Consider the following 22,170-nt stretch of genomic DNA (forward strand, 5'->3'; position numbering starts at 1 on the left):
GATCCGAACCTCATTATATCAAGTAATATTCCTAATCACCAGAAACAAATTCCTCTGACTCCACGTTGGCTGAGCGGGGAATCGAACTCGGGACTACAGAATCTGTAGACGAGCACGTAAAGTAAACCACTCGTCCAACGATGAACTAAAGCTGTGTGACTATAGTTCTAGGCTCAAGTTTGCTAGGCCTTTGGTTAACGATCGGTACACTGGCCACCATTCCCCTTAGTTATTATTGAGATCTAGTGTCTTTTGGGCTGAGGAAGAAGGCGTAAGGCTAGCAGTTTTATCCTTAAAGTCCTGTTTAGAAAGCGTGAGGCTGTGGTCTTCCGACGGTATTTCTTCCTATATTATATATATTATATATATATATATATATATCTATATATATATATATATATATATATATATATATATGTGTGTGTGTGTGTGTGTGTGTGTGTGTGTGTATGCATTAGTATATATGTGTATATATACATAAATACAATAACAAATGTAGTGCATTTGTTGTGTTTCGTAGCCTCCTCCTACACGCAAGAATCTCTTTAGCAACACGTTGAAACCCCCTTGAGGCCGTGGTCCTCCGGCGGCATTTCTTCCTGAGGGTTGTGGTTTTATTCATACATACATACTTACTTATATATGTATGTGTCTGTGTAATTGTGTGTGTGTGTGTGTGTACACTGGCAAGTGTAGAGCTTTTGTTGTCTGTTTCGTAACTGCGGTCTACACATTTGAATCTCTTTATTATTAGCGACGCATTGAAACACCCTTGCAGAGATTTTCAACTTTTACCTTACACTCGTATTTGGATATGGAGGCCTATTTTCCCCACTTCACTTTTTAGGTCTTACTTTTCCTTCCTCCAGTCCCTGCAGATTTTTTTTTTTTTTTTTTTTTTTTTATCAATCTTGCTTCCACATTTCACTTCACATTGAACTATTATCTCTGATGACAGGCATTTATTCTTGAACTTTTGCCGTTCTTCATGCCATCCGAAAGTTACATACTGTGTGAGTCACCATGCTCTTTTACTCCCATGCATCAGCTCTTCTTTCCCACTTCCATTCCTCTATCTCTAGGATGCACCGTAGATGTGTAGGTATAACCAAGCGTCAGAAATGTTAAAGCCTTGTTTTCTGCCGCTTGGTTACCTCCGTGTTACTTATATATCTTATATGTTCGGCCTCCTCCATGTGTTCAGTATCAGTCCCCTCAAGAAGATTAGATTAATCTACCTGAGACGATCTACGGGTTAAAGGAGATTTGGTACAGCCAGTGTCTTTGTATTACCCTCTAAAGTTGCATTTTTGTAAGTAAATCGCTCTGTAAGTTGACAGGAATCTCTGCAGCACCAAATCAGGTCAGCCAAATCCCTGCTGAGAGGGTTAGGTCGGCGCTCTTTGATGGAAAGTAACCTCAGATCCTTATCTGAAACCCCGCTAAATAACCTTAGTAAGAGTTTGCCCTTTCTGGTCTCCTAAGGCAAAAGAAAGAGTTAACCTTTGCGTTTGTTGTTTTTGTTAAGCCGTGATTTTGTGCAAATTTGCGTGTCGTCATATTTGGTTTCCAGGAAGAAAGAATGTCGCTATTCTTGGCATTGCCTAGAGATTAGGATGGTGAAGCCTCTTCGTTAGAATATTACCCTTACCAAATTTTACTCATTTTCTGATATTTAAAAAATTCTGTTTCATGATATTTCCCCCAAATGTTCATTTGGTGATTACAACTATTCTGCCACGTACCAGAGAGAGAGAGAGAGAGAGAGAGAGAGAGAGAGAGAGGAGGAGGACGAGAGAGAGAGAGAGAGAGAGAGAGAGAGAGAGAGAGAGAGAGAGATTTCTTATACTATAAATAGGCTTTGGTATCTTAGCTACTTGTAGATAACCACGGAGAACAAGAAGGTAAAAATAAAACCCTGTTATCTAAGTGCTGTCTCGCTAGACTTCACTAACTTGCTTACTGATCTGTGGCGGCTACTTTGCCAGGTATAAAGTAACTTCCCATGGGATATTTACGGCAGAAGGCACTTTTAAATTTCGGGGAAAGTCTTCCATCAGATTTAACCCTACATTTAAATCTTTGGTAAATGGTTTACATGACTCCAACCCCCACTATAGGTATGTTGTTTTTGACAGTCACTGGTCTTGGGTATCCAGTTGTTCTTGCCGTACCAGCTTAATTAAGAAATCATCTTGTCTTTTTTTATGTTAAAGAAGTGCGAAGTTGTGTATTCACGAGAGAAAACAATCTTAAGTAGGTAGCAGTCTAAGGACGCGAGGGTAGTGATTTTGAGCATTAAATTTCCATCGTATTATTCTTGTTTTCAAAGGCGCCGTAACATGAGAACTCCCAACCCTGGATCTTTACATTATATTCTCATGTATTCCGCTTTTAGGGTTCAAAAGCCTGCCTCTGTTTCTGGACATTAGACCGTCGCTGCATCTATGATATAGTCAAATCAAGTAGATGTATCGTTTCTAAACCAAGTCCTATTTCTCTAAAGGTTTGAAACATTTTCAGTTTGGGACTGATGATGCTACTGACCAAATTAATTTAAAACAAAACCTCTCAAATTCAACTTATTGTTTGGAGAACTGATATTCAAAGGAAATCAAAATTGTTTTATACTCAGCACCTCTCGAGAAACACCATTTTACATTTCAGAAATAAAATTATGAAAATGCGTCTTTATTTTAGCTTAGTATTCAGGAAGTGATCAAATCATATATATATATATATATATATATATATATATATGTGTGTGTGTGTGTATGTATGATATATATATATATATATATATATATATATATATATATATATTGGTCAAGATTCTTCGACATACCTATTGGGTCCTAGGTTTGCTTCCCGAGCAAGTACATTCTGTTAATTCCCATTTTGCCCTCATTGTTATTAGGCATAAATTATGTACTTGATAATCATTCGACGGTGATGTATTAAAATCAGGATTAAGAAAGACATGAGGCCTAACAAACCTTATCTCGGAACACTTACTGAGAACTAGTTGGCCGACAGCATTTGGAGTAAAAAAATCCATTTTTATGTGTGTCTGTGTGAATATATATATATATATATATATATATATATATATATATATACACATACACACCTTACCATCATTTGTCAAAAGCTATAATTGTTATCCTAGTTTACTAATTCTGTACTGTAATATCTTGGCGGTTACTGGGGAATTCCCGCAATCGAAACTTGCAGATGTATTGAGAAAGTCGCTACCATTACAGCAAAATCGTTTATTTGCCGTTCAAACAATGCAGCCATTACAAAATTACCGTTAGATAAGAAACTGGTCACCTCTTTTATTCGAGTAAATTGCGCAACTTGAAAATCGATGTATGAAGTCGGTGGATACTTGAAGGAAACTTTTGAATGATTTAGAACGGCTTTAGGTGATACTGACAGTATTTTTTTTCTAATTCTAGATTTTTTTAGTATTTCTGTATCAAAAATTTCAGCTTACTATACTAAATTTTATTATACCAGTGGCTTATGTAGATTAATAACATTAGGAATTTCAAGTAACTTTTTTTTAGTACATGCCCCTGTCTGATGTGTTTGTAGGCCAAATTTGATCACCTATTATTATTCTGTATTTTCATCCTCGATTCCTCTGTCACTGAAATTTATGGTGGTAACATTATGATAAATCAGAGATACACTGTTGACTGCATTAACAGGTAAACTCAGTCAAGGGGCAGGTATTATTCAAAGGAACGTGTTCCTTGCGGGGATGGAATGATGTCCGTAGTTGTTGTTTTTTGTTTTTGTTGTCGGTGAACTGGGTTGGTTGGCCTTGTGGCAGTATAGCACCCATCGTTGGTGGTGGATGAAGTAGACCACCGGCACAAAAATAATTGTAACTAGGAAAGTTTCCGTAGTTTGTCTAAGAAGGAATGTTGATAGTACTTGCATTAACAGTGACATTTTCTACTTTGAATTCTTTCCAGAATACGTTACGTTATATGAAAGCTCACTGAAGTGTAACTGCATGCATGATGCAAAGACACAAATAGCATTCATATATTTGTAAGGCGTTTATCACGTTGAGGTAGTAAAGTGATTCAATACGTTTTTAGCTTGAATGTGCCGAGAGATAAGGTTGGGCCCTGAATCCGTGTAAGTGGAGCAAGAGAAACGGGGAGGAGAGTAGTACATCGTCGGGGTTTTAGGGGGTCAGCCAGAGCAGCGTCGTGTATCTTGCAGCGTGGGTGGAAGGAAACTTGGCGGGAGAAGAAAGAAGCGGGAATTGTGAGGAGGAAGAGGAGGGGGAGGAGGAGTAGGTGGAGGGGCATCTAGTGGAGACAATAACCTCAACTGGTGCGTACTATTTCTGCACGCTTCTGCATCTTTAATGTATTCCTATGGACTTGCATTTAATTTTACTTTGGGGAGTATTTTCGTATTAATTTTGAAGCACGCCGATGATCTGTTCCGGTGGTTTCGAGTATATATATATATATATATATATATATATATATATATATATATATATATATATATATATAATATATATATATATGTGTGTGTGTGTGTGTGTGTGTGTGTGTGTATATGCTGTGAACATGTCTTGGTAATAAGACGAAAATACTTAGCATCTCCAGCGTTTCAATTTTTCCTCGTGGCTGTAACTTTGTACAGATAATCATCGCGTTTTTTTTTATTTCTTCGTGATTTAATATATATATATATATATATATATATAATACATACATATACATACATATATATATATAATATATATATATAGATATATAATATATATAGATATGATATATAGGTATATATAAACATACATACATAACATACATACTACATTATACATATACGTGTATATTATATATATAATATATATATATATATATATCATAATACATATATATATATATATATATATATATAATGTGTGTCTCAATACGAAGGCATGACGGCAGTGTAACTGAAAACTGGCTTCGCCATGATCATTGGTTGGTTCGTGAGGAGTCATTTTGGCCGCCAGCCAATCACGATCTCGTTGCTCTTCTACTTCTCCATCGGGGCATTTTCCTCCTGCCCCTCCTGTTTTTCTCTCTGTTTCTCTCCAGGTTGAACTATTCTTCAAATCTCGTTCCTGTTTTAATTTCAAATATAGAAGCATTTTACTTTTTCGTCTCCCTGAGTCTGTTGTTAATTTACAGATATACAACTTATCACTTATACACACACACACACACACACGCATATGTATATATGAGGCAGTGGCCGCTGCTGTCTTTTTCTGGAGTCACTCTGACAGGGAAACGCCTTCATGTTGATATATATATATATATATATATATATATATATATATATATATATATATATATATATATATATATATATATATGAGAAATTTATGTTATGGTTTTTTTTTAAAGAATTCAAAGATTACCTTGTACTAGGGAGTAAGTTATTATTAAAGCAAAATATAATTCGGTTGATCGCAAAATAATTTATTGATAAAGATGCGTGTAGTTAGAAAACGCGTACTTTTCAAAAGATTAACACTTTAGAAGTTGTCATGTATTTTTCTTTAATCGCTGAAAACTGAAAGTTACATTTATCATGCGTTTATCGTGTACACATTGATTTCTGTAATCTTTCTTTGCGGCTCGCTTTTACAAGCAAACTTCGTCTGAGATTGTCTTCGAATTCCTCTGAACCCAATCGGTAGTTCCTTGCAAGTGCCTTGTCCCTTGAGGCCTCTGTAATTATTATAGCTTTGATTGCAGGTCTCGGAATGTGATTCGTAAATGTAATTTGGTTTTTCATTTAATTGGTGCAGCTCCTTTAAATTCTTTGCCAAAATTGCCTCTCTATTTCAGATTTAAAAGTATTCCTATTTTTTGTTTGTTTTCGATGGTCTTTTTCATAAGTCTTTTGTTGGAATATTTTTATAGACTATTTTTTATGTGTAAATGCATAAAGATTAATGGTGTTCTCAAGACGTCCGGGAGACCTTTAAAGGGTGTTTTCACGCTCATTTTGTTTCTCTTCGTATAACTATTTTTAAATACTGCTATACTACAAGAAACTAAACTTCAAGTTAATGAGAGGAAGTTTGGTATTATTTAGATTTCAGATGGGCTCTGATTCCCGGGTAATAAATGATTTCGAGTGTTAAGAAATAAATTGGAATAAAGCTTTCAGATAAATGAAGTTTGTACATGAAAACCAATAAGGTGAAATAGGAATATCAAGTCAATTGCAAATGAAATATTGTTAATAGATCTTTAAAATGGATGTCAAGCTACTATAATCATATTTAGGCGTTTTTAAGGAAAAACCCCATTACACTCAACCTAGTTTTTGTTGAATTGAAAAAAAGAGCGTAAAATACTTCTCTTTCACCTTTAAATACAGGCCGGCAAGGCGGGTAACTTTGTGTTCTTACCCAATTCTGGCATACATAAAAATGAACGGGAAATGGAGTGAAAGAACAATTTGGATGGTAATCCCAAAGGGAACGGGAGATAAGAGTCGCAAAAGAACGAGTGTTACAAAAATCAGAAAAGCATTGCCAACGATTATAACTGCTCAGACATATTATTATTATTATTATTATTATTATTATTATTATTATTATTATTATTATTATTATTATTATTATTATTATTATTATTATTGATTCAGTAGATGAAACATATTTACATGGAAGAAGCACACAGGGGCCATTGACTAGAAATTCAAGTTTCCAAAGAATGTTGGTTTCAACCTCCCACCGCAGACCCCACACGGCAGCAGTAACTGATCATGATACAGAGCCAGTGATTTTTTCATCGCCCTGGGGGAGACGCGAACCCGCGACATCTGAAAGACATACCACGACACAGACTACGATATCAGCTGACCAGTAAACACTCGGCATCGGTGGAAAATTGACTTTTCAAATAGAACAGTGCAAAACAATTTTTTTTACAAGTATTCGACATAAAAGCGTGCGTTGCACAACTCAGTAATTTGTATTTTCCGCTCTACTTCCAAGCTTTGGAATTCTTCTTCTTCTGTTTTTCCGGGATTTTAACTTTTCTTCTTTTAAGAGGCTTCCTTCATGGTCAAGAACCTTAACCCTCTTGACCTCTCCTTTATGGCCTTGGTTGGAACGTGTCATTTCATTGGTGTTAAAAAAGATTTAGTATGTGAATTATTTTACAACTGCTGTGTATTGTTTTATGTTTGCTTATTTTAATGTATTTATAGATATGTGTATTCTTATCTGAGTATTAGAAAATGCTCTTGCTATTAGCAGACAAGGGAGGTTTTTACATTTATACGAGTACAGATATTACTGAGAAAGAGTTCTGCATCGTCAGTTTTGTTAATCTTGGCTTAATGACTTGATTTGTATGAGGGAAAGTATTCCTGTCGTTTCACTTCATTTATTCAAGAATTGGGGGAAAAAACGATGATTGAGAAATGCCACGCGATTACTCACGCAGTCTGTGTATGTGTATGTGCATATACACACGTCGTGTTCTCGAGCGAACGCACACAAATATATATGATTCATCCACGGGTGTACCACTTTCCCAGTTCATTGTGACCTCTGCACCAAAGACATGATGTTAGTCAATCTCCTTCTTTCAACCCTAGAACAATGTTTGTTGGTTTACAGTCTTTCTCGCTGTTTTCATTGTCTTTTAGAACGTCATTTTCAAAAGACTGTGTCAAAAGAAAAGCAATGTACGATTGTGTAATGGAGCAGAAAACATAAGAAATCCTTTGGAGGTGGAATCCTGAATCCAAGAAACAATCTGGTTTCAGGCGAAGATAACCTTCATGGACTTGGAGGCTGAAATTCTTATTAGGTGCTAAATCGACACACTTTGTCTCGTGATTACTTGAGCGAACACAAATTAATCAAGTTTATTTATGAATTAGATTCCAGAAGGGCTTAAGAAGACATGGAATATAATTTATGAGAAGTGAATACCTTCTTATCCGAATGAATAAGGCAAGGTTAACAAAATGACATTGATAGAGAAGAAAGCAGATCCCTGAACAGCATTTGCTCAATAAATGGGAAGAAGCAGAAGTAGTCTCTTCATATGCAATAAAAATGAGGATTTATTATAAGGAATTCGAAATGAATATACAGAGTGAAAGAATATTTGATAATAATGGATATTAGACAATCCAGTGTTAATCTGGCGTTTTGCCACATCATGCTCTTGCACAGTGTTTATAAGCAATCTTGACTCGTTCGTTTGTAGTTTATTTTCATGATAGCTTGATGGGCCTGTCCTTCAAGACAGGTTTTCAAGCATTTATCAGTAAAGGGAGGAAAGTTTGGTGTTGACCCATTGCATTGGTCAATGACCTAATGGCATAATCCCTTTTCCAAGTAAGTTTTACGCCGTGAATGATATAACATTATAATTGACGATTTAATGAAGTACTCCTTTTGAAACGCTTTAAAGTTTGCTGACATATCATCAGATAAACATGTGTTACTAAATATCGAACTCGTAAAGGAAGAGTAACTCATAGGTTACGTGGACAATTACTTCGAATATACAAGCGAGCGATCAACGAAATCCATCAAAAAACCAGTTATTGCCACTGATAGGAATCTATATCCCCGTATAACGTCACGCGACCACGAGAGAAGCTGGCTCTTTTCTTCTGATGAAATGTTAGCATTGAGGTTAAGAAAACACGTACACATAGTTTGATTGAATTTCATTCCATTCTCTCTCTCTCTCTCTCTCTCTCTCTCTCTCTCTCTCTCTCTCTCTCTCTCTCTCTCTCTCTCATTAGACGTTATCAACTGAGCAAAAAGATTACATTTTCACGTAGTCTTTATATTGCGTGTAAATTACCGAAGGCAATTGACGACAATTGAGCGAAACAACGAGAAATTGCGACATGATATCATTCACGGAGTTAGTCACTGGTCATTACAAGGAGGATTAAATATAATTATAAAATCCGCAATTTACGCTTCTCTTTGAACTTCACGGTAGTTTCACATAATCTTTTCATCTCACTGTAATATAGAAAGAAAATTTTGTCTAGGTAATGATATAAGAGTTTTAAGGTTTTAATCTTTCCTGATAGGAACTTTAGGTCAATCGTTAATTTGGGGTCTTTCTTTCTAAAGGTCCGTGTCAAAATTAACGAAAACCTGTGGGTCAGCCCTTTTGAATTTAGTACACGAGCCTCTGTTTTCTTAACTTGATTAGTTTTGCTGCTATCCCCTCAGAAAAGAGAATCACGTTTCATTGTTATTTAGTTTCTTCGTACTCTGTTTACAATTGTCATTCAGCATTGTAGCATCTGCAAACATCAACTGTTCCATACTCGAGTAATGTCCCATTTTACTATCCACAATTTTATAATCATAGCTAATATCCTTAATATCAATCAGCTGTGGAGGCATAAAGTGCCCTTGCATCACTCCTGCTTTACACCAAACCAGTCGCTCATCTGGTTATATTAACTTCTTTACATCCTCAATACCCTCCGCAATGCATCCTTGTCAGTTGTAATGAAGACCATTAGTGAGTCCATGTAAGCCACATATAGTTTTCATTTACTCACAAATAACTACTTGTTCTATACAACTCCTTTGTCTAGGGCAACATTGATCCTCCGATGTCAACTCTCTTCCATATTTGAAATCGTGCCTTAAACTTTCTCTAATGTATCGGGTACTTTTATTCATACTCATAGTTATTCGTCTTACTAATTCCTTTGGAACCTTCCCCTTTTCCAGACACACCTTACACACCCTGATCAGCCACTCTATTACACATTCATTCCCTGTACGGCAGCACGTCACTTCCACACTGATCAACTGGAAACTTTCCATTCTTACATCCGTACATCCTCAGCAGTCACCTCCACAAGCATTCTCAAATTTATACAAAACCTCACTCTTGTATTTCATCTTTGCCTTCCTCTGCCCTCTGCATTCAGTAGTTCTTTAGAATCTTCATTCTACCCACTGAGGAATGTATAAACTTTTGACAGCATCATCCCATTCGGAGATGTATTTGCTAATTAACCATTCTCTGAATTTGACTCTTATTTTAAGAACATAATTTTTTTTGAAGTATTTATTAATTTTCACCGCTCAATTTCTATATCATTTCATCCTTTTTTTTTCAATATTCCCTTGATTGTCTTATTCATTTTTATAGCTGGATCTCTGTTGCACCATTGCTCCTGTGTTATTCATTTTTATAGCTGGATCTCTGTTGCACCATTGCTTCTGTCTTATTCATTTTTATAGCTGGATCTCTGTTGCACCATTCCTTCTGTCTTATTCATTTTTATAGCCGGATCTCTGTTGCACCATTGCTCCTGTCTTATTCATTTTTATAGCTGGATTTCTGTTGCACCATTGCTCCTCAGATATTCTCATTTGCTCACTCATCCCACCACATACTGTTTTTATTACCTCTCTCTACCTTCCTATAGCCACAAATGTTTTTTGCTGAATGTATGGCCCCATCCTTTCATTTAGCTTAACTTTCGTACGCTCCTTCCATTTAAACCTGGACGATTTTTCTATTCTCATCACTTTCTTATCAAACTCACTTGTCAATATACTCATGACTATTTTTATTTAGAAACCATTCATTTCCAACCGTCTGATTACTTTTCAAACACATTAAACAAGACTCTCCTTTCTCTGTCACCTGCCTCCGCACTTAAATCACACAGTATTGCCCTCTTATATTTTCCAAACCTGGCCAGGAACTGATTCATACTCTTTCAAAAATCATCGTTAAATTTCATATTTTGCATTCTTGGTCTAAAAACACTCACTCTCCCAACTTTCTCCTGCCTTCTTCAGTCTTATCCATACAGTCCTCGAACTAACACATTTGTACTCTTTCACCAATCTCCAATCTTCCTTACACTGCCAATGCTGCCCGCTGTAAATATTAGTATCTATCACGTTTTCAATCTTTATCCTTCCCATTCATTCCTATTCAGTGAGTGTGTGAGAGTTTGTGCTCACGTGCACAGCGTTGTGCTCGAACAGTAGGTTGGTTGAGTTTTGTTCCTCTCTGTCTAGAATGCTCTTGGTACTCAAAATCTAATGCCTGGTCGCTGTACTGTAGATGTTGATGAGTCACGGGCGTCGAGCGTTATTAGCGTTGAATGGGCCGGTGACAAACTGGCCGACCCTTGTGACCTCGGCGAATGCGATGTTTAATTGCTTCTCGCACGACGTCATCAAGTACATCGTGAGAGCCGCTAATGGGTCTTATGACGGAGTAGGGAACAGGCTGTCAGTTTCCATACAATGGGGAAGAACACTTGAATGGATTCCGTTCAACTTTCGTTGTATATTCAGGTCAATAGTTCTATCAACAGAGAAGACTCTGCCTCCATATGACCAGAGTCAATAGATATGTTAATTTTTCATTGCTAGAAGACCCATTTCAGTAAAATATTTTTTATTTGAGTAAATGTTTCAAAGTAAAACTTCTGAAGTGAGATTAAGCGTCATCATCTTGTATAATTAGTCAAAAAGATTAAATATACCACATCAAAACCTGCTCAAAGGAATTTTATTTTTGAGAAATTTGTAATTATCATGAAGCCACATCAGCATGTTTTTGTAACTGATTGCTTAAAAGAATATTAAACTACATCATTATGCCAACTTAATAGATTTTGTGAAAAAGAATGTGCTGTTAAACCGAATTTGCTGAAAATGGTCTGCTTCAGAAGACATACAATAATTGATGGCGCTTTAGAAGACATACAATAATTGATGGCGTACACGCTACACAGTCGTGTTCGCATACACGCACAGTCCCACGCTTGTGTCCTAATTGTGAATATCCTCACACGCTTGGGCATTCAGACGAGTCCAAAGACATCCACGAACTTCGTGTTTAATCGTCCTGCGAAAATCCCACGAGAAGCTCTCGACAGGGCGAACATTGCCTTCAGTATTGTTATATTCTGGTCGTTGCAACTTCTTTCTTTTGTTCTCCCGCTGATCCCATTGCATGCGTTGACTGGATCAGCCCTTCTTGGTTCAGGCAGAAAAAGGGAAACGCTCAAGTTTAGGTACTTCTTGAAATTCAGAGACTAGAGTGAAAGGGAGTTGTAGAATTCATGAATTTCTTGGATCTCGTAAATGTCAGAGTTTGAGTAAGGTTTTAGGTGTGCATCGTTAGCATCTTTTCTGGAAGTGCATTTTATAATTGGTAACCACATTCCTACAGACTGTCATGATAATTATAATTAAATCCAAATAGTATGATCCATCAAATTGTTCGTCTGTTTTTGCCTTTTAATAGCTCACATGAATGACCTTATTTGGAGATGAACGTTTTCTTTATATTTTACGACTTTCTTTGATAGTAATGGATTTTTAATCTTATTCAGACTGAAATAATTTTGAGACAGTATTAACAACTTTATTATTATTAGTAATATTTTTAATTTTAATGATCCCTTCTTGTGTCAGTCTTCATGTTATTGTGCCGAATATAGAATTCGAAAATACCACACTTTTAGTAAAGAATTAAGTTTCATATGAAATTATTCTTACGGTTGTTGGTTTTGTGTCAACGTTCATGTGTTAACTATTGTCCACCATAGTGATTATCCCTTTATAACTTTACGAGGGCTGCAAGTAATGAAAAAGTTTGAAGAGTCTCACAGCCGTAGAAAGCTGCACTGTGAATAAATCAACTTGAATAATCACATTCTTTTCTAGTTCAGAAGAATGGCATTGAAAAGAGCGAGTGAGGGGAGGGTGGGGAGGAAGTGGGTGTGAGGTAGCGAGGGAAGATGATGAGAAGTGAGGAACAAGGTCATCAGGAGAATTGCCTCAGGGTCAGATGGAAGAGTCAGTGAAGTGTGACCAAAATAAGCCCCATCGGTGATTTTGCCGTGAAATGCTTTTTTGGGGGAACAGGTTTCTCGCTCCTGATTTTGCCTCTTTGTTGCCCTTACTATTTATAACTATTATTCCTTTGATTGATTCTTCTTCCGTATATTTCGTATTACAGCAATGAGCTAATTGGATGGGTTAGTTATGCCCCTTACTTTTTCTCTTTTATTATGTATTATATATAATAATGTTGGTCATAATCGTTTTGATATGCGTGCACCTACCTTCTTTGAATGTTATTTCTACTTGTGTTATCCGATGAAGGTTTTTCTTCTCATGTTACATAGTCTCGCCTTAATCACTTCTATTTTCTCTTACGTTATGTCATCAATGGATGTTCTTTTGATATTCTCTTGCCTGTTTCTCGTATATTTTTCACTATAGGATAGTGTACTATTAATGGCTGTACTTTATCTCACACATTTTCTTCGTAATATAATACTACAGCCCTTAAAAGAAACGAAACCTACAAGAGGCAGACATACGAATTCGTCCTTGGTGTCCAGTGAAACTATGTAACATATGTTCACAGTAACGTGGTTGAGTAATCCTGTGTTTAAACCCGTTTCTTTAACATTTAAGCCACGCTTAGGTGTGATAGACGTTTGTTACGTAACTTGACTCGAGGAGAACTGTGGATTTGGGACGTGCTGTGCATGTTTCATCTTTGGGGCTTGACATCATTTCGAGAATTATTTTCTTTTCACGTTGATCTTAGTAATATCCTTATAATGGGTTTCATTTTAACGTTAGAAACAGAATGATAACATGATCATCAATATGACCCATAACCGTACGACTGGAAATAAGAGCCTTAGAAACAAGTGAAGACGAACCACATATATTAAAAATGGAGGTCAAAGCATTGTTTATATTCATAGGAGTTTTTTTTTTAACGTATGTTGGTTTTAGAGACATGAAGAGATACAGTAATTCCAAATTAACAAATTGCCTTCATTGTTCTACAAGATGTAGAAAGTGTTATTATACTACAAATGAGAAATTCTAAACGCTGTTTCCCAGTCTGGGAAAAAACTCCAAAATGGTTCCTCGACCCTTGCCCTCAAGCATATATGAAGTTTCTCCGAGATTTGTAGCTTTTTATTTGCTACAGTTATAAATATAATTAAACAAAACCAAGGGTAACATTATTCAACAGGCTACCCCCATTTCGTCTGAGCGCATAGTTGAACTGGAGAATTATATAGTTAAAGCCTAATTTTAACAGGGCATTCGTCTTGCGGAAATTATATGAAAAGTTCCTATACGTAAGCACAATTGCCTCTTGCGTCATGAGAATTTAAGGTTTGCTGCAGATTAGAAAATCTGAATTTTCTTTGCTTATGAACATTGCATCCTCCTGATTTATATTAATTCCGGGTAACCTTGGAATTTTAGGCCATTTGACATGAACTCTGTTAGGCAGTAACTTTTTTTCTTCATATTCTTAAAGTAATATATAAGGTAAAATGAAAGAGAAAAACGTCCTGACGTTCTGCTTTTGACTTTTCCGTTATTTATAAGATAGGTCTTGGTGATTAAGATTTAGTTTGTGTTCAATTTCCGAAATTCCAATCGTAATAATGCGTCATACATATGTTGCATATCAGTCCGGCTGTATTGCACTGAAATTTCGTCATGTAGTAAATTGGAGTTTTAAGAAGACTTGGAAATGATGGAAATGTGTTTTACAAAATTGATTTCTGAATATTTCTGTATAGAAATTCTTTATAATGTTTTAGCTGATTTTTATATTTTTTTAAGTACCCTTCATTCATTTAAGCCTAATATAGTCTCATTGGAATATTAAATTGAAAGTTATGATTTTTTCTGTTTATTTGTGAGCGTCTATGATTTTTGTTATTTATTGATGAATATCCGAAACCTATGTGAATTCTTGCATAATTATTTTACAAAAGAATTCATATATATTTTCTGAAAATACAAGTTCACAAGCGTATACATCCAAGAAATATATTATTTCGATGCATAATGTTAATAATATTAAATTTATTTTGCCTTGCTTTGCTGTGCGTTCAGAAAAGAGCGTATTTAAATAACAAGGCGTTTTCAGCCATTACTTCTCCGAAATTGGATATCTGAAGGCGAGACAGACAAATGATGCACCAAGAGTAGGAGGGAACGTTGGCGGAAAATGCAAACCTTAAAATGAACTGGAAGAAATGCAAATGCAGAATTAGCCTTTTCTCCAATTGGCTCAAGTCGGCTAAGCCAATACCACTTTTATTTCGCCTACTTTAGCCAGCTTGTGACATGGAAACGTCTCAACACCCTCAGGAAGACTTACAAAAATGTACATATTTCTACAAATGTGCTTCGCGGGTTGAAAGATGTACGATTGTCATTTGAATGGATTCATAGACCGGAATTTACGCTGCGGAGAGACGATGAATGAGATGAATAGGAGGGTTTTCGATAGAGTAAATCTGTTTTCATACCTCCGTGAATGTTGGCAGCTGGAAGCGGCCAAAAGGGGAAAGGACATCACTAGGAGACTGCTTCCATGATGGTTGAAACAAGGATGAGATCCGAGAGGGGCCTTGGGTCTTCCGGTAATGGGGGGAGGGGCGGGGGTAGGCGGTGATGGATGGGATAGGAGACTGGAGGTGTTCCAGTGTCTGGTGTGAGTTGCAAGAAACAAGAAAGATCTTATTTGCATAATGGCGTCATGCTGTATTAAGACATCTCACTTCTCCTGTTCTCTCACTAAACTGTTTACTGAGCAATTTTTCTTTTTCCTTTTTGCTCTCTCTCTCTCTCTCTGCACACCGAACTTCTTCCTTGTCCCATTTCATCCTTCCAGCAGATAGGTTGTCGGCGTTACTCGGTTGGTGAGGTGTCTGTGGTGCTGCCTATTCCAAGGAGGTTTAATGACTGGGGACTTCGCACTTATATTTTCGAAATTTTGATATCGAACCTACTTATTTTTTTTTTATTCCGACTCTTCCATAGGGGTAAAAAATATGTCAAGCTTTGTTATGGTGAGTAATGTTTTGTAATTTTCCTAGTTATGATACGTTTTTGTGATAATTTAGTTAAAACTCGAAGTAAAAATGAAAAGATGATAATAACTGAAGCAGTAATGCCTGGCTGTTTTTTTTTTTTTTGTGCTCTAGGGCAATAGTTAAAACTTGATTTACGGTCAGTAGTGTTTATGCTTTTGTATTCTCATGGGTTGAGGAAAGAATGCCTCTTCGAAGGTTATTACATCTCTTATGTTACTGTTTTGCCTTATCTCTCCAGGATAATGCTTTGTCATCCTGTGTAAGTTCATATGCTTACTATATTAAATTTGGGCTTTAACTGGTAGTTAATTATTGGAACGAAGAGGAGGGATTACAGAGGAGGTGTGATCACTTGTTGATTTTTCATACAATCGTCTACTGCTCATTATTTGATGCATTACTATGACAGTGCCTAATGATGTAATAACCAATGATATATGAAGAGTTTTAGTTAAATTTTTTTTTTTTTTTTTTTTTTTTACGCTTGGCTGCTTTTAACTCGGAGTTCTGTTGTTGGCATACTGAAAAAATTTAAAGATTCTCTCTCTCTCTCTCTCTCTCTCTCTCTCTCTCTCTCTCTCTCTCTCTATAACTTTATGGAGCAGATCACAGATTTATGAAAGCTTTTTGATATACATAATATAGGACAAAAGAATACCAACTGAAGTGAAGTTTGTGCAACATTGCTGCTATATTCCCATTATAATCACTTTTTCTTAAAACTCACAATGCCAAATTATAAACATTTTTCCGAATCAACTCCATAGTAGTCTAGTGAGTGAATAATTATTTACCGCACATTAATCTTTGTCTTCTTGGTTCAAAGGGTTTTCCTTAACCTCTTCCATGTGAATGTATGATTAAATGTCTAATCTGTTATACGAAATAAGAATAACGTGTTATTTGTTCTCTTATTTATTCTTCTTTTTGATGCCCCTATTCCCTAGTTTGGGGACATTTATTCCCCTTGTTACTTCGTTTATTTGCCATGTTAATGACTGCTTCCTAGCCATTCGTAGCCATTTCATAACCGATGACAAAAGTGTGAATCCTTCCAGAGATGAGCCATGTAATTTTCATTTTTTTTTTTTTTGTTTGTTTGTTTAATCGAGACACAGTGCACCACGAAACTGTTATGTATCCAGTATAGAAGCTATAAAGTGTTCATTATCTGTTGTACCCTCAGGATCATCATCTACATCGGCTCAGCGCCAGGTCAAATCATCTATAACGTCAGTTTATACTGGTATTGTACCTGTGGTCGATTCTGCATGAACGCAAAAGATCCCAGCATCTTCTGTTTCCCTCGGGAGAAAGAAAAGATCTGTCGTCTTTCCTTCAGGTTTAAACTACGAACTGAGTGTCAAGAAGAAAAGGGTAATAAACGACTTTTCCTTTGAATATTTTCGACAATACCTGGAAGGCTTCAACTGCTTGTGATATTCTATGGACGTTTTCGATGTATTTTAACAGTTCTAGCTATCTGTACGTCATGGGATTAGATGAGCACTGTGAAGTGTTCACCTTCTTCTACAGTGAAAACTAGTAAATTGCTTCCAAACGACTATTTCACGAAAAAGAAATAGCACGTCCATCGAACTTTAGAGCCTATACCAGCGTTCAATAGCGACGCAAGTATTTTGTGAAATCTTTCAGTATCGACTCATAAAGACCCCCTCCCGCAGAAGTGGATTCCAGCTCTCAGTGCGAGACGTTTCCCGTTTCTTCATCACACTGGGATTACTTTAATTTAATGATATATTTATTTTCTCGAATCTTTACGCACATGCTGGTTTAGTGCATTTATTCTCGTGCCTGCTTTTGTTTCTAGTGCTTGTAGTGCTTGCAAAATACAGTTGAAATACCAGTGAAATACACGTCTCAAAATCATATCGTGAAATCGAATGAAGTCAGTGAAGTGCAGTTTCCTTTCAACATTACCGCAGTTTATTGTTACAGAAAAGTACAATGAAAATTGTCAAGTGGTTATCAAGCCGAGTGAATGTGATCGTGATGACATTACATCATCGTCGGCGCCTTCATCAAAAAGGAAGTCGTTTAAATTTCCTGTGCTGATATTTTTGTCTCCTTACATACAGTAGACCATCGCCGCCATCATGTCCAACGCCAAATGGAGTTTAATGAGTGTGGTCAAGCTCTTCAGAAAACCGTCTAGAAGGTCTGTTGTTTTGTATTTAGTTTTATTTGGTTTGTTTAAGGTTTGGTTCTTATTTTTATATTAATAAGTACACTAATTGGTAACATCCCTTACACACACGCACACACACACACACACACACACACACACACACATATATATATATATATATATATATATATATATGATATATATATATAATATATATATACATACACATACACAAAAATCACAAATATGATTTATAAATATAATTATAATTTATAAACAAGAAATTCGAAAATATACTTTGTAAAAAGAGTGAAAATTGGAAATTGCACATGCATAAGTTGACATTTAAACATCAATTACGTTCGGCAAGCATGGGTTGTATTTGCTTTTGGATGAGAAGTAGAAAGTATCTCGAGGATACCCGGTGTGTGAATCTATAACTTTTAATTTTTTTTTACTTTCGTCACAACGGGCGATTTCAAACGTCCGTGAAACGACTGTATGCAAGACAAAAAACATCCTAAATTAACGACAAGAACGCTCTGTATATATATAATAATGTATTATATATATATATATATATCATATATATATATATATATATATATATATATATATATATATATAGATATAATAATATATATTTATACACAGAGCGTTCTTGTCGTTATTTTAGGATGTTTTTGTCTTGCATACAGTCGTTTCATAGTCGTTTGAAATCACCCGTTGTGACGAAAGTAAACAAAATGAAAAGTTATGTAGATTCACACACCGGGTATCCTCGAAATTCGTTCTGCTTCCCATCCAAAAGCAAATACAACTCATGCTTGACGAATGTAATTGATTTTTAAATTTCAACTATGTACGTGCACTTTCCAATTTTCACTCTTTGTTTTTATAAATTATATTTTCGAATTTTTCGTTTTCTTCAGTATTTGCATGGCAGCCTATTTTGTATTTTAATATTTTGACCAGTAAGTTTCTGTAATTTGTTATCGAGACACTACATTTGTCGAACTTGTGACTAAAACAATAGAAGTTTTCAACATATTCATGCATTTGAGGCAGGAGTTAAGTGACAAAGTGGTAAATATAAAAGAGGATATATTGGGGCATGGCGCAGATGCTTCCAATCTCTCACCAGGTAGAAAGATAATGTTGGCCAGACATTATTTTTGTGCTATTAGGATTCAAAGTCTGCCTACTTCTGTGTGCATAAATGAATTTCGTTCGACGTTGTATTTTGTGAAAGACTTTTTTAGACCAGTTAGATGACAGTTTGTTTAGAGAGACGCATATTGACTATGGCGGGATGGAGCATCTAGAAAAATAGACTGATAGACAAATAAGCAGCATTTACGTAAATGAGACAGGCTTGTCATAGTCAAAGGGCAAAATAATTTTTTTACAGGTCCTAATAATGTAAAGATGGATGTTTTAAAAGTTATACTAATACACAGTTAAATACGGTATAAGCTTGTGTTTGGAATAACCAAAGATCAAGATTTCCATAGGGACATATAATCTGAAAGTGAATAATTATATTGTGTATATACAATATTTTTTAAAATATTTAAATAGGTATATATGTAATGTATGCAAAACAGAGGTTTTGCTGAGCAGTAGGGAAGATAGAGACAAAATAGTAATACAAAAAAGAAGAGGCTCGATTATAAAACAGGCAGAAAAGTTTAAATACTTAGGATCTACTTTAAGCCAAGAGGGAGGATGTGAGGTAACTGGAGTGGTATGTGATAAGAAAATACCAATCAAGCTAAAAGTTCAAGATATATAACAGTGATAAGACCAATGTTAATGTATGGAGCAGAAACAGGGGTTCTAAGAAGAAAAGAGGAAATAAAGCTTTTGAGAACAGAGATGAGAATGCTGAGGTAGATTATGGGAATATCGCTGCTTGAGAGATTGGAAAATGATAAAATAAGAAGGGCAGGCTTAGTAAAGATTACAGAGGTGATAAGAGAGTCACGATTGAGATGGTATGGGCATGTGTTGAGGACGGATGATGAGGAGAGTGAAGAGGGCTTGGGAGGAACCTGTTAGAGGAAGAAGATCGAGAGGGAGACAGAGAATTAGATGGCGAGATCAAGTGAAGGAAGATAAGGAGAGGAGAGGTTTGGTGAAGGATGATGCCTTTGATAGAAGGCAGTGGAGAAGGCGCATCAGGCAACCCACCCCTTAATGTAGGGATAACGGTAGGAAAGAAGATAATTATGTAATATATGCATTTGTGAACATACATATGTGATTTCTGTTATTCGTATGTAAATCGCCGTAAATCTAATTTATGCACTTATGAACATACATTTTTTAATTGTAATGTTATAAATCTCCATGTGCTACACGGCTGTGCATCTGTTGTCGTTACATGGTGTCCATCAGCAGAGAACTGCAGCCACATTACCTTGAAAGCTTCCTCGGCAGCTGCTCATGTAGAGCTACAAAATTGGCTAACAAGGCGCGTCCCTTACAATTTCCTTAATGATAGAAGAGGGACCTTTCTCTTATCACGCCGGCGCTGTGTTACCATCGTAATTATTGTACAGCAGCCAGTTTAAGTGTTACTCCATGACTTGCCGAAACCCTAATAGTAAAGATCAGGGCTCGGTAATCAGGGCTGAGCGGCGACGCTCCATCACGACTGATGATATGCATCGTCCCGACCAGAAGCATTTCTGTCTGTAATGTCTCGTGGTCTTACGGGTGTGACCTTGAGGGCGTTTTGGGTTTCGGAAGCAACAAGATTTCGTTGAGGGCTAGATAACGTGCAAGCCGGACTCTCTCTCTCTCTCTCTCTCTCTCTCTTGAATGATCATCTTATGGAAAAAAAACTGTATCAAGAGATATTATTCTTCAGCTCAAATTATGTATTTATGGTGTCTATGACCTGAGTCGATGTGACGCCAATTTTCAATCACCAGTTAATCTGTGAGTGTGTTCTTTCTCAGGCGGTTACATTTTCGAACCTCGCTCTCCTTTGCCTTCAGCAGCTCTTCAGAGCGGCCCCTGGGGTCTATTGAGATTGCTTGAGGAATTGCATAATCATTCTCTTTATTGCTAGGAGTTAATGCGGTCGAAGCCTTCCTTCTTTGTTTTGTTTATTTATTCGTTTATGTTCTTGCTGACTTTTTCATTGACTTTATAATATAGCATTGCCATCCATTTAGCAAATATAACATCAGCTTCCAGTTAGATTCGAGAAGGGATGGTTTTACTACTCAGATTATTATTATTATTATTATTATTATTCGAAAGAGTTAGAGTGGGTAGAAAAACTTTCAATTAGGCGTTAACAGTTTCACGCACTTTCTTCAAAACGGAGCTTAATCGCCCATCACGAAATGTCATGTCCTACACACGTAATTAGAGGAGACCCAAAAACAACAACAGGTCATAACACCGTCGTAAAACCCGACTCCAAATGGACTTAGCACGCCCTTCGTGACGTCTAACATAAACCTCGTCCAGTGGTTAAGAGAGCAGAAGGATGGCTAATGAAGGCGTCTTTATTCATCCACTCGCAGAGACATTGTTGGTAATCAGGTTGGTCGTAATGGTACACAGCCTTTCGTGCGTTTACGGTCATGAGCTCTGTCGGTCGCCTTATGAAGATTCGACCCAGTCTCTCTCTCTCTCTCTCTCTCTCTCTCTCATGTATAGTGGTTTATGTTACGGAAATATAGATCATGCATTCTGTCACATTATGTCGAAACGCAACTCTCTCTCTCTCTCTCTCTCTCTCTCTCTCTCTCTCTCTCTCTCTCTCATGCATAGTAGTTTATCTTACAGAAATATAGATCATGCATTCTGTCATATGATGTCGAAACTCAACTCTCTCTCTCTTCATGTATAGTGGTTTGTCTGAGGGAAATGTAGATCATGCATTCTATCATGTAATGTCGAAACTCTCTCTCTCATGAATAGTGGTTTATCTCATGGATATGTAGATCATGCATTCCGTCATATGATGTCGAAACTCTCTCTCTCTCTCTCTCGTCGTCTCTCTAAATCTCTCTTCTCCTCTCTCTCTCTCTCTCTCTCTCTCTCTCTCTCTC

General features: G+C 36.4%; 1 protein-coding gene across 2 annotated transcripts in view; it reads left to right on the top strand.

Moving 5' to 3' along the window:
* LOC135223602 (mucin-2-like) overlaps positions 1-22,170 on the top strand; it is a 1,092,597-nt gene that overhangs the window by 106,973 nt on the left and 963,454 nt on the right. The window contains exon 2 of one of the 2 annotated variants that reach the window (XM_064262171.1): positions 17,135-18,127. The exons of the other annotated variant lie outside the window; for it this stretch is intronic. Coding sequence (XP_064118241.1) covers positions 18,066-18,127 — 62 coding nt within the window. The 5' untranslated portion in view covers positions 17,135-18,065. The remainder of the gene's footprint in view (positions 1-17,134; positions 18,128-22,170) is intronic. 2 annotated transcript variants of the gene reach the window in all.

This window comes from Macrobrachium nipponense, chromosome 10, assembly GCF_015104395.2.
Source record: "Macrobrachium nipponense isolate FS-2020 chromosome 10, ASM1510439v2, whole genome shotgun sequence".
In the NCBI taxonomy this organism is placed as follows: domain Eukaryota; kingdom Metazoa; phylum Arthropoda; class Malacostraca; order Decapoda; family Palaemonidae; genus Macrobrachium; species Macrobrachium nipponense.